This window comes from Hyalella azteca, unplaced genomic scaffold (assembly GCF_000764305.2).
Source record: "Hyalella azteca isolate HAZT.00-mixed unplaced genomic scaffold, Hazt_2.0.2 contig8696, whole genome shotgun sequence".
Classification (NCBI taxonomy): Eukaryota; Metazoa; Arthropoda; class Malacostraca; order Amphipoda; family Hyalellidae; genus Hyalella; species Hyalella azteca.
The window spans coordinates 9,989-24,337 of NW_025938782.1; the positions used below are offsets into that span (position 1 = coordinate 9,989).

The window sequence follows — 14,349 nt, forward strand, 5'->3', positions numbered from 1 at the left end:
TTACTATCGCGCCCCCCTCATTCGGCTGTGCGCACTCACGCCGAGCAGTGTGGTGTCCCTGTTTCTGACAGTGACTTTAGAGTGTTAGCTTCCACCTCCGGTACTTCAGATTTGCGTATTTTAGAATCATTGTACATTTTTAAACTTAGGCCCAGTTTAAATTCAGCTGGTAGCTCCTATCCTCTTGAAATTGTGAATAGATAGGTTTTGTGCCCTGGTACTTGTAAGTTTAGGTTTTTAATTGTGTTTTTTGTGCTTTCAATTGTACTAATTTGTGACTTTCTATGTAAATTATAGATTCTACGAACTGACGATGGAGCTGGACTCCGAAACGTTTTCCATAAAGATATGAACATTTGTGGTTTAATCCTTGCTTTTAAATTTTTGGTTAACTTGCGATTTAAGCAAATAAGTGACATCAATTCTTGAGATATGAATGATTTAGCTATTTTTAGAAGATACAGAGTAGGGAAAAATTCAAAAGTTAGAACTGAGATTTGAATGATTTATCTATTTTTAGAAGATACAGAGTAGGGAAAAATTCAAAAGTTAGAACTGAGATTGGAATGATTTATCTATTTTTAGAAGATACAGAGTAGGGAAAAATTCAGAAGTTAGAATATTTAAATTTATTTTAAGAAGCTACGAGCACAAAGTTGGAAAGAATAACTGTGCTTTGGATGATAATACGTATTTTTGGGAAGTTATAGAGAAGAAAATAAATACGCTGGTTAGAATGATTAAATCTATTTTTAGAAGTTACAAAGTAAGAGAGAAATACACATGTTAAAGCACTTGGATGCGTTTTGAGGTTTTAAAAAAGGAAACTAAAACAAGGAAACTAATAATTCGGTTTAGGAGCTACAAGGTAACAAGTACGGAGGGTAAAAAGATCAAGTGTGTTTGTAAATAATGAGGAAAGAAACAAATAAGGAACAAATTAAGTGATTAAATGCTACAATCAATTCGGTGATTTATACAAAGCATTACTCAAGGTTAGAAGGTTTCATTGAGTTCTAAGATTTAATGATAACAGGCAGAGACAATGATTGCGAACAGTAATTTTTTGGTAAAAAGTATAATAATTTTTGGAAAATATTCAAAGAAAATAAATGCACACATCGGACATCAGGATTAAGTAAATTGATCACGATGGAGCAAAGCTAGGGCTAATTAACTGCAAATGAATGCGAGGTAGGTACTATGATATAAAAATAATAAATATAACGAGTGCTTTCCGATTTTTGTTTTTGTACGATTGTAAGGAATCATTTACATTATAATTTTTTGAATGATCTAATTAGGCCCATTTTGTCCCTTAACTGAAATAACTTAATTAAATATCCCCAGACGATGAAAAGTGTCGCATGTTTTCACTCTGCGTTTTTCCAGCTGAAGAGAAAAGAAAGAACAAGGCAGCGAATCCTTTTAATTTAAGTCGACCTTTCTTGTTTCCCCCTAAAAGGCCTTGGGAAGAACAAGACCGTCGTAATTAATCAGGCCGACGCCGGGCTGTTAAACTATCTTTCGTTATACCTGGTATTCTTCAATAAACTTTCTTTCGTTATACCTGGTATTCTTCAATAAACTTTCTTTCGTTATACCCGGTATTCTTCAATAAACTTTCTTTCGTTATACCTGGTATTATCCAATAAACTTTCTTTCGTTATAGCTGGTATTCTTCAATAAACTATCTTTCGTTATACCTGATATTCTTCAATAGACTATCTTTCGTTATACCTGATATTCTTCAATAAACTTTCTTTCGTTATACCTGGTATTCTTCAATAAACTTTCTTTCGTTATACCTGATATTCTTCAATAGACTTTCTTTCGTTATACCTGGTATTATTTGATAGATTTTCTTTCGTTATACCTGGTATTCTTCAATAAACTTTATTTCGTTTCGACTAAACTTTCTTTCGCCTATAAGATGTATTTGGTTGAGCCAAGTTGCCGCCACGACAGAAACTCGGTCAGACAAAAACGGAAGAATCGATGCCGAGGACAGATTTATTTTTTGTTGAGTTGTGTGCAAGAGGCTGAAAAACCGACGTTGGTTTTGTGATGTCTGATGATACTCAGACTGATGAATCTTGAATGCGGGAAAATATTTTACGCAGTGGGTACTGAACAAAATTAATGAAGAACTTGAATTTTTGGTGATAGTTTAATTTGAAAATTTAGTACAGAAAGCGTACAGCAAATTTGCTAGGGATTAAATACTTTGATTTTATCCAGCTTACTTGTAATAAATTTTCACTCGTATTACAAAATAGTTCTTGAGTTAAATGAATTGTTCTAGTAAATTTATCACGGCTAGTAAACCTGATCCTGGCGTGTCTCAGGAGGTTGGATGGAATAAGTATCAACTTAACCCGACGCCATGTATGTGTTACTTAGCAGGAATATACATACATAGCGTTGCATTATGTACAGGTCGCACTGTAGGAACGCATGTATCGCTGCGTTATAATGCGTCAATTCACAGATACCTTCAACGCGTTGCGTTATAATTCGTCACACTGCATGAAAGCAGAGAGTATTGCGTTATGATGCGTCCCTCAGCATGAATGCAGCGTTATCGCTCAGAACGCAAACTGTCACTCTGAGAAAAAGCATAAATTATGCACAAAGCAAGGTATAGAATTCGTCAATACAGAGCTTGGCGACGGTGTTCTGCCCATTGCCGTGTTCCAGCCAAGGTTTTCAATAATCGCAAGGACGAATTCCTTGCTTGCAGTTGACTGTTATTTCTCTGATATCCGATGGGGAGAAGGGGCAATATTGTCATCCCTAGCTACTACATACTCGTAACAGAAGCCCCCGTAACCGCATACGTCGTCATGGTTAAACTAGTATAAGGTTGACCGATCAGAAGCCCATTTTTGCGGATGTAGTGCGTTGTTCGCCTGTGACGTCACTGATCTCAGTGACGTCACGGGCAATAACCAATCACCGAAATGCAATCAAACCAGTCAACCAATCTGTCGTGCGAATGACTGGTTAGTTTACGTTTTTCGATCTACGTGACGTAACAAAAAAGCTGAACTGAAAGACGGAACTTCTCGTGGGTCAAGCTTATATAGTTCAACCATGCGTCGTCGTAACCCCCATCTCTATATCCGTATCCGCAGCCCCGTCCCCGTATCCGTCCCCTCAGCACAAGTCCCCATATTTGTCCATGCAGCCCAAGTGCCCGTATCATCAGTCAAGTCCCCGTATCTGTCCTTGCAGCCCAAGACCCTGTAGCCCCGTCCCCGTTTCCGTCGCCGCAGTTCCGTCCCGTATCCATCCCAGTAGCCCAAGTCCTCATATCCGACCGCCGCAGCCCCAGTCCCCTTCCCTGCAGCCCTTGCCCCCGTATCCGTCNTGCTCCCTCAATCCGTCCTCGGCCATCAAAGCCGCCAATCTCTTTGAAATTCTGTTAATGGCTTCAATTTTGACGGAGGTGAATTTAACTGTGTAGGGTGGCTCGTGAAAGAAGTAAATTGAGTTTTCTCATTTTTAAATCACCATTGATCATGTTTCATTATCATGATTGTTATGCCATTATAATAAAACAAATATTTGTTGAATTTTACACAAATTAACCCGTAATAGTGTTTGAAGATATGAGAAAAAGTACGAATAATTAATGTACGGCGAGATGAAAAATAAACACATTCGAAATTTAAAACGGGAGAAAAATATATTTCCATACAGTGCTGAATAATCATACAGAATTTTATTGTCGCTATATTGAAATCGAGAGAAAGAAACATGTCAGAATCATGATATACATAATTCTCGCCGATCGAGGGAATCGAAATATCAAAATTCTGAGGGCAGTTATCTATTTATGTGAGGGTAGTTATCTATATCTGTGAGGACAGTTACTATAATTTCAGGGATAGTTATCGTTTATAATAAATAATATGCGTTTTAAACTAATTTTTAAAGACAACACTTTCAAAGAGGCCATTGTCTCCTATCTTACACAATTACGATGAATTTCGAATTTTATTTGTAAATATTAAAAAAAAAATTCTAATTTTTTACAATATATATTTTTTAATTTATAAAATTATTTATTCTGTCAATTGATTCAAGCGTTGTCTCTGATTTTATGCGAGTGTGCAAAATGTCAGATCGATTGGACTATTAGAAGTGTGTTAAATATCGATTATAAGATTTGTAGCACACAACAAGAAGTGACGTTAAGGAGAAGTGTTGTAAAAAGATGATAAAAATAATAATATGCGTTTCAAATTTACTTTAAAGACAACATATCTAAAGGATCCAGTGTCTCCAATGTTAGACATGTACAATGAATTTCAAATTTTATTTTCAAATATAAAAAAAATAATTATTTTTTTAGTATGTAATAAAATATAAATTTTCAAATTATTTATTCTGTCAGTTGATTCATGCATTGTCTCCAACTTTACGCAAGTGCGTAAAATTCCAGATCGATTGGAGAGGTTGGAGTGTGTTAAATATCGATTATAAGATTTGTAGTAGACAAACAAACAAACATCAAGAAGTGAAGTTAAAGAGAAGTGTTGTAAAATTATTACCAGTAACTGAGATGTCAGTTGCTTAATATTGTAAGATACTTGCCCATAATTGTGATGATTGTTTCTAGAATTGTGAGAGTAATTACCTACGATTTCGAAGGCAGTTATCAATATTTGAGAGGACTTGCTTAATTATATGGGTTCATATCCCGAGATGCAGCAATAAATTATATTGCTTGATCATGCAACCCATGCAAAACTACACATTGTTCTTTTCTAAGTAAAGATATAACTCCTGTAGTTTTTCTAGCTGTAAATTTAAAAGTTAGGGGTCCTTGAAATCTATTTAAAAAATGACTTCAATGTTCAATTTTGACCGATCAGTCTCGCGACCTCGATTTTATCAGTACTATTAATGAGTTTTTTTCTTAGCATCGTAAGAAAGTGCACGGGATATTTAGAATAAGATAGAACATTGGAATAATTCTATCCTATTNTGAGAGCTTCAGGGTTAATAAACTCTCTCACAATTTTGAATTCTTATATCTGTAGTGAATGAAACAAGATGCTCTATTTCCAGTTTTGTTTTTTATGCACGAAGCGTTGCACGCATTGCATACGAAGCTTATTAGAAACTAATTATTTACCCGTGAAATAAGATTGAGTTCGTCATTTTCATTGATATTCTGCTGTAAGGAGTAGCGAAAGGTTTAAAAGAGATGCTATAGATTTAACAAGTTATTTATAATAATGCAGGTTGCTCTATTTGCATGAATAAATTTTCAAAAAACTGATGAATATAATAACTACAAACTGTTGAAATTTGGTAACAAAATTAGATCTGAACATCAGATCAGATTTACTTAATAGATGCAAGGGCTAAATCCAAAATAATTTGTAATTTAGTCAATTCTAGCAGGTCACTCAGAAAATGCACTTTATGGGCACCTTTCTATGTACGAATGAAGTGCTTAAATTGTAATAGAAAAATCTTATTAAATACCGATTAATATTTTTTATGCCATAATGTCTTCTAAACAAGCTTTTTGTGTAAATTCTATGAATTATATTAACTTACATTTTTCATTTTATTATATCCCGAAAAAGAAATTAGGTTCTGCAATAAACTTAAATTAAAACGCTGTGCGAAAAAGAACAGTTTCTTATCCAAACAAATGTTCCCTTTCTATTACTGCTATGGAGTTTTATGAAACCTATTATTCATAGTAATATATATTTCATTATAATATATTACATTATTTTATATTATATTATACTATATTATATTATGTTATATTAAATTATATTATACAGACTAAGACACTGTTATTGTTAGATTTATCCTCATATTCTAGGTTTTATACATCCGGAGAAAAAAAGGAGGAAAGCAAAATAATATTTTTCCCAAATAAATATGTCTGGCACGATTAATATATATTTTCGAATCTAATGTTAATATCATTCAAAATGAATATTTTATTTCTGCTCATATGAGTGTATCAGGAACTAAATTAACGTTCGATTGTTCCTAAAATAAACATGTCAGAAATATTTAACATCTTGTATACCGAAAATTAATCAAAGCGAATGCGCTGCGCGGTTCACGATTGCCGTGTGGATGCATTTAAATTTCTTTCTCGCTTATTTAGATGATATTAAAATTATAAAAAAAAATTGTAAACTGAAAAAAATGCTGTAAATAATGAAAAAATTTATTTTATAATGGACGAATATTTTGTTCTTTTATTGAAAAACTTCAATGAAGGAAACTTCGCATGTTTTTACTGAAAACCTTTGGTCCGTCGCGATCGATGGCCCGCGCGTTCGAACCATAAGCTCATCCGAATACACACGTTGCGGTTGCTTTTCACTCTACCGCCTTCAACAATTGGCTAAATTGCTGCGTGTTGTAATGCTGATTTTCAGTTAACTGCGGCATTTGCGATGTTCATATGGACTCTCTGGTGCCAAAATGACGGATGGCACTATATTGATCACTATTACTTGATGATCACCCGATTGATCACCTGAATGATCACGCGCACCATCACTTGACTTTATCACTAACTTGAATAAAATTAAGCAGTCCCTCAATTATTCTAACATTGCCCTGTCTTGTCCATGAATTCTAATTCAATGGGGAACGGAAATTGAATAGGATAACTTGAGGTAGTGATTATTTTTATGGTGAGCTCCTTACAATAAATTTGTAAAGCATTAAAAACACCAAAAAATATATTTCTCTCGATGTGAACGCGAACGCAGGAGATCTTGGAATCATGCAAAACGCTCAGAAGCATAATAAAAATATTTACAAAAATGCCAGAGCTGTATAAATTAATACTAAAATCCTAGGGCGTTATGTCACGTTTAATGCAAAAATCAATTGAGGAACACTTATGGCTATTGCTGGCAAAAGGAAGCTGATACACAATAAATGGCAGAAAATAATGCACGATGTGGCGGCCGGCGTGCACGCAGAAAAATAGATGGATAATATTGTCCAAATACTGATTCTTTATCACCCATAGCAGGAGCAGAGCGCAGACGTAGCTCTGATACGCCTTTTTACCGGCCAAACTGGGTCAGAAACACTCACACAAGGGCAAAAAGTGCATCGCTCTGTGGACAAAGTCTCACTCACTTCTTTGAGTGCGTCACTCTGCGCCATAACTTCGCGTTCCCAAGCCATCGACCACGACAAGAACTGCGCCCGTGCGCCGTGCGCGGTAAAGCCCAACAACGCCGTGAGATATACGTTGAAGTTGCCTTCTTTTCCAGCCTGGTCGCGTGAGGCAGTCGTGACCGAGATGGACATGAGGCCCACGAGTTACGTGGCGGCCAGAACCTCACCACCAAGTCTGAAAGCTCCAGTAAAACTCCTCATAAATGTGTGTGCGTTGGCGATCTTGTATGAAGAATTGCATGCAAAGATTCCACTTGTGAGGTGTGCGAAGTTTGTCCAATTCCCGCCGTGATCGTCACGTGTCAGACCCTTCTTTAATCCGTGTAATGAACGCAAATTTGAAGCTCGAGGGAGGTTTTATAGTTTGAGCTGGAATGTCGTGAAAGTTTCGCTGTAATTGCATGTAGAGTTCAAACATTGCGACGGTCCCTCTGCAGTGTATCGTTTCCTCTGCCTAATGTGGGTTATCTGGAGGCGAACAATTAACGATTATAGGGCAGGTAGCTTAATGACCGAACTGCAGAGGGAGATTATCGTGGCGTGACAAGATATAATTGTTGCTGGAATCCGTTCCTTAAAGTAGTGCGGCGTGGAGTAAAGTCAACCGTTGAGAATTCGATTATTCAACTTCGTTAATTGCATCATAAAAGCTGCCAGTCGAGCCAAGAACAGATTTACATCACTCGACAGGTCAAATTTACAGTGAATAAATATATATTTATAAATACCTCGGAACCTATATGCAATTTAAACTATATATAAATAAGGACCAATCATTGAATTTAATCTAAAGCAGGCTATTAATACGCTCCATCGATACTATACAGTGGGGGGAAATAAATATTCGTACACTTGAAAAATCGTGTTTTAATGTATGTAAGTACACAAACTTAACAGGAAAAGTGATTTAAATTATGTATAGAGACGCATAGTATTCAAAAATACTATCAAAAGAAATTAAATCTCAATGCAACAAAAAACAATGCAACATAGCCAAGAACAGATTTACATCACTCGAAAGGTCAAATTTACAGTGAATAAATATATATTTATAAATACTTCGGAAACGATATGCAATTTAAACTATGCATAAATAAGGACCAATAATTAAATTTAATATAAAGTAGGCTATTTTAATACGCTCCATCAATACTATTGTCGATCATCTGATGGTTTATTTAGCTCCAAGTTACCTGCTGGGCCTTTCACTCACGGACAACAACCGATTACTTCCCATTCAAACAATAACAATCCTTCATTTACTTCACTGATAGCAAGAAATTTGGCAGAAGCATTAACAGACATGATAAAAGTCAGCCATCATTATAAAATTCAGGCATGGTCCGGGATCGTACGCAAATAATCTTTAATAAACTATTAGAAATCTTTTAGTAAATTGAGTTCGGAATATGAAATTTTAACAAATTTGAACATTGGAGACGACGAAATTATTAAGTAACTTCAGAGCAGCACTGAGCAAAATTAAGTGAAACATCGAGAATCTCACAGATATCTCACTTTGAATACGAAGCAGCAGGTATTAATAAGCCACCAAAACATAAAGTGTCGTTTAAAACTGCTCGTGAATAGATGGCTACTGAAAAATTGTAGCAATCATAATTTATCTTCAACATCTTAATCAGGTTTCACTGTTCACCAAAACTGCCTTTCCCACGTACCGAACCTGCATGGGTCCCACATGCCGAACCCGGGTTCGGTCCCACACGCATCAACCTGGGTTCAGCTCGACATTTCGAACCTGGGTTGAGTCCCACATGTCGAACCTGGATTCAGTCTCAGATACCGAACCTGGGTTCAGCCCAACCTAACGAACCTGCAAGTTTACGACGACCGTGGGTCAGTACGGAAGTAGCCAATTAACTGGTCACGCCTAACACGCATTCCGAAATATTGAGGATATTCATAAACATTTTAATCGTTTTTTTTTTCGCAAAAGGACCTTGAATATTCATCCGTTATTAATGGGTCTTCAACGCTCATAATAACCACACGTTCATGTTCATCGCCTATGACTTTGAAGTTTTTCTAACTACCTGATCTTCGGTTAGCGGACGCATGATATCGGGCATTAATTCTATAATATTTCATCACTCAGTGATATAAGTTGGTCCAACTAGCGATGCACCTTTTGCTCATGTATAGGTCATTCTAACCCGCTTTGTCCTGTTACAGGCGTATCAGTGCTACTTGACTGCTCGTACTTTGGGTGAAAAAGTGTTTTACAATCTCGACAAAAGTATATGGCCCGACCATTTGTTCAATAATCCACAAGTTCAACGGCAGCACATAAATTTGAGACACACTGGAACGAGCTCTTACGCGCATCAACTTACCCTTACGATCGCTGGATACTTTCTGCGCCACTATACAGATTTGCTATCGCCATTGCAGTATTATTTATGTTGCAAAATTACTGACATTTAAACAATAAAATTAGTGGGATGCGAGAAGATCACAGAATGACCGGTTAAAAAAATAGCACCGGCGCCCCGCGGTAAAAATATTATAACAATCACGGTTAATAGGGATAGTTTTAACGGTTATAGAGAGCGAATTATGTTTAGCATTGAGAGGTTTCGATTTAAATATTTATTTAATTTATTTAAATTTATTTAAATCGATTAAATACAACTTAATTTTAAAAAATATAATTTATTATACTTAAATGTAAGGTTTGACCACTTTCGAGGTAGGCATGAAATTGAAGTTAAGGTATTGATACGAAATAGAAAGCGAGGGATGATTTTCTGCCTTATATAAGCATGCGCGACCTAGTTTTAGCAATTTAGAGGGCGACAATTCCTGCTGCCGTAATTAAAGTATATGATATTAGGACATGACAGATTAAACGAATATTTGAAAAAAAAAATCATTTTCGTCCATTGTTCAATTGTTCGCCTGGAAAAGTTTTATTGGCAGGGGCAATGTTGATATAATATGATTTAAAGTCCCCGTCACGTAACCAAAAAGAGATTAGAGCAAATTTTAGAAAATAATCCAGCTTTAGCCTGAAGACATTTGATATAGAATTGAACTTAAGAATAGATATTTTTGAAGGCGATAAAACGTGTTTAAAAAATCCGTAGGTTTGAGTTTAATTTTTCTTTCTTGATTGGAGCCAGGCCCTGTGGAAACTTATATGAAAGTTATTCACCTGAGAGCCTTTTCACGAATTATATTGTATTATATTATTGTTTTTATTTATATTATAATTTTATACTTATTTGCATTTAACATAATTAGCTAATTTCGTCCCCTTCACGAGACACCGAAAGAAATGGTATTTAGGTATCTGCTCGGCTGCGATATTAATATAAACATAAAAAGGAAATTTAATCATTTCATACATAAAAAATTTTTACGCTCAATTTTACTTATGGACATTCTTTACTTAAACAGTTGGCAATTTGAGGTTTATTTCCATAGTGATAAAATCTCACGGATAATGAATGCATATATCGTACGGATTTTGGTAAGTTTCAAAACGAAATTTCTTATTTTATGCAAGAAAAGCTCGAGAAAATTGACAGAAAGTTGAATAAAGGGATTTGTGTCAATTCAGTAAACAAATTAATTCCTACTGAATTTCAAGTGATAAGAGCATTTGCTATTAACATTCGTTTTAATTGTGATGGTAACCTTGAATGCACACTGAACGAATAGACGAATCTTTATTTATATTTATTCCACATATGATGTAAAGATTTAAATTATAATTTTTCGGAATGTTTAGTAACATGAGAAGTTCGTACGCCTAATGATGCACGTACATCAAAGTCAGTTTCAATATGTTTTATCTAATCATGTTCCATTTAAAATTTTATTATTTTTTTGAAATTCTGAATTTACAGTTTCCAATCGTAATATTCATTTTAAAAAATGTGTTAAAAATAGGTTTAAATGACTAAGATATTTATATTTTACTACATCAAATTTTAAAATCTTGAACTTTTCTATTTGAATTTCTGAATAATTGATAGCCTGGTTTTCGTTCATTGAATTGAGAAAGTTTGCTGTGAGAACAGAAAAATCTCATAAATCACTATGAAATTCCTGTTCATTCCGTATCCTTTGTACAGCGACGTTTGCCACAACGGGCCCTAAAATCCAATATTGTTTAAGCCAATAAAGCAGACTATTAATGAGCTCTTCGAGCTTCCTTTCTTCTGGCGGGGTCATCAGGCATTCTGATGTCACGGCTCAATTATTGCAGTTAATTGACGAGCCTGTTGGTCAATATGGCTCTCGTCCTAACTTTGGGATCTATAATGCCTGCTTATTCATGGTAAAAATATTGGTCAATATGGCTCTCGTCCTAACTATGATATCTATAATGCATGCTTATGCATGGTAAAAATATTGGTCAATATGGCTCTCGTCCTAACTATGATATCTATAAAGCATGCTTAAGCATGGTAAAAATGTTGGCTAATATGGCTGTCATCCTAACCTTGAGATCTATAATGCATTCATATTAATGGTAAAAATATTGGCTAATATGGCTCTCATTCTAAATATGAGATCTTTAATGCATGCTATACATGATAAAAATATGACATTAGGTCCATAATGAAGAATGTATTAAATATGAATTAGGCGAGTCATATCTTTTTTCGGCTGTTTGGGTGCACAACAACAGTTTACGAAATACATTTTTTACATAAATGGAGGATACACAATGTAGAGTCATGAAGCTTTTGAGATATTAAATGCAAAGATTTCATCGATGTATTACCTAGAAAATCGTGATCAAATTCTGATATTAGAGACAGAAAAAGATTAACGTTGTTGAGATGAGTTTCTTTGTTATGAATTAAAATAATGAGATGCATTTTAAAATTGTAATGAAAGATATTAAATAGTAATAAAAATGGAAAAATACATATGATGAATTGAAATTTAAAGATGCATTTAAATTTAGCTGATTCAAAATAATGGTATACGCCGAACAATACTTCATATTCCCAATGAATAACAAAATTGAGAATAATTAAAAATTGATCGTGATGAAGAATTGAATTCTTCATCAACAGTTTACGATAATAAATTTTTACATAACTGGAAGATACACAATGTAAAGTCATGATGCTTATGAGATATTAAATGCATGCATTTAATTGATGTATTACCTAGATGATGTTGATGAAGAATTGAATTCTTCATCAACAAGCGACGCCTCACTCCACCATCATAAACAATTAACGCCATTACACGGACACAGACCGAACACCGCATATAACCGCGGCTCAAACACCGCGGATTAAACATGCTGGTCTCAAATATCATTTTTTGAGTGGTCGCCGATCAGTTTCGTGGTCGGGAGAGCTCATTAAGCGTCGTAAAACTACAATGGCGAAGTCACTAGCTACTTTTTTTGGTCTCTGGCTTTGCCATATGCAAATAGAAATCTGTCTCCATTAGCACGGCAAGTGTCATGCGCCTAGAGTGGGCCTTCATGCCAGTGTGTTGTGGCGCACTCCACCCTTTCATGCTTATCAGGACTGCCTCATGCTGATCAGGACTATCTGTTATAGGACGGTTGTAGCTATTCTGGGACCACAGTGGCTGTTTTAGGACTGAACTAGCTGTTCTAGGATTACACTAGCTATTCTAGGGTGACAATATAGCTGTTGTAGGACTACAGTAGCTGTTCTTGGACTACACTAGCTGTTCCAGGACTGCACTCACTGTTCTAGGACTACACATGCTCTTCTAGGACTACAGTGGCTGTTCTTGGACGACAGTAGCTGTTCTAGGAATACACTAGCTTTGCTAGGACTACAGTAGCTGTTCTAGGATCGCAGTAGCTGTTATATGATCATAGTAACTGTCCTAGGACCGCGGTATAGCTGTTCTATAACCAACATTGAGCAAACTTCGGGCGGACTTTATAGATGTACCTTCATAGATATACTCCAGGCAGTACATTATTGGTATATTAGCGAATTAATTTTGTCAAAAGGTATTGAGAACGTACATACATACATTATTCACACGATGCATTATATTCGCATATTGTATCGATTTTCATATTTGCATCGGAGGAACTGTGCAGCGCGAGGATGAAAGATTGTGTTTAACGAATTTTTTAATTAAAAGCGATTTTGAATTGTAGATAAATAAATACATTCAGATCATCCGAAAAAGACATGGATATTCTTGCATATTATATTACGCGCAATATTGTATCATGTCGCGCGATATTGTATCATGTCGCGCGATATTGTATCATGTCGCGCGATATTGTATCATGTCGCGCGATATTGTATCTGTCTCTTATACACATCTAGATGTGTATAAGAGAACCTAACGACCGAGTGTTGCAGAAAAAACACGCATACTTCAATGAAACATTGCCCTTAAAAAAATCACCCGTGCCCAAAAAAGTAACAATGATAACGTACAGTACCTACCCGAGCACATGTGAAGTGCTCCCGCGGGACCAAAGCTGTCTCATAAGTTATGGATGGTTGACTCCGGCGAGGAAACCTTCACTCTTCTCCTCATTAAATCTGTAAACATTATTGTTCCTGGACCATTTTTCAGCAGGCTTACTCGCTCGAGCTTCATGTTAAGCGTTTCTTAACAACTATTCCTGCTATTGTGCAGTTTCTATAAAAAATACGCTCCAGATGAATTGCTCGAGAAGTTAACTACTGAGCTAACCGCGGTACGTCCAGCTTCATCAATTATCTCTTGTGGGTCTTACCTTTTCGAGAAATTATTGACATAATTATTGATGAGTTTTCGATACTCATTGAGTCCGCTTCCGAACCTCCAGGTCAGCTTCCGAACCTCCAGGCTGAACAAATAGTTATTTTAAAGCTACAAATCCTCCCCTCCCCAAACTTTTAGCTGCTGCAGCGCCCACTATATAAATCGACCTCTCAGGAACTGCTTCAATTTTGTATGGTTATTTTATTTGTATAATTCTAATTGATTCTTATGCGATTGAATTAAGGTTCTTTTAATAATATCGATTTAAGTTAAAATTAGCAGATCTCTTACGGCTAATTCTTAAGCGGCAAGAAATATGATAAACTAAGCATCAATAGAAATTATTTGATGAAACAATTGAAATTTTGAATTAATTTCGTTAATTAAATCTCCGTTCGGGTGACGTAATCTACAGGCAAGTCACTG

At 35.5% G+C, this 14,349-nt stretch overlaps 1 protein-coding gene across 1 annotated transcript in view; it reads right to left on the bottom strand.

The window, feature by feature from the left end:
• The window catches only part of LOC108671901 (homeotic protein proboscipedia-like), an 8,615-nt gene extending 1,298 nt beyond the window's left edge, over window positions 1-7,317 (bottom strand). Inside the window, exon 1 of the mRNA XM_047881709.1 lies at window positions 7,144-7,317. Within this exon, the coding sequence (XP_047737665.1) occupies window positions 7,144-7,317 (174 nt within the window). The remainder of the gene's footprint in view (window positions 1-7,143) is intronic.
• Between the last annotated feature and the right edge of the window lie 7,032 nt (window positions 7,318-14,349).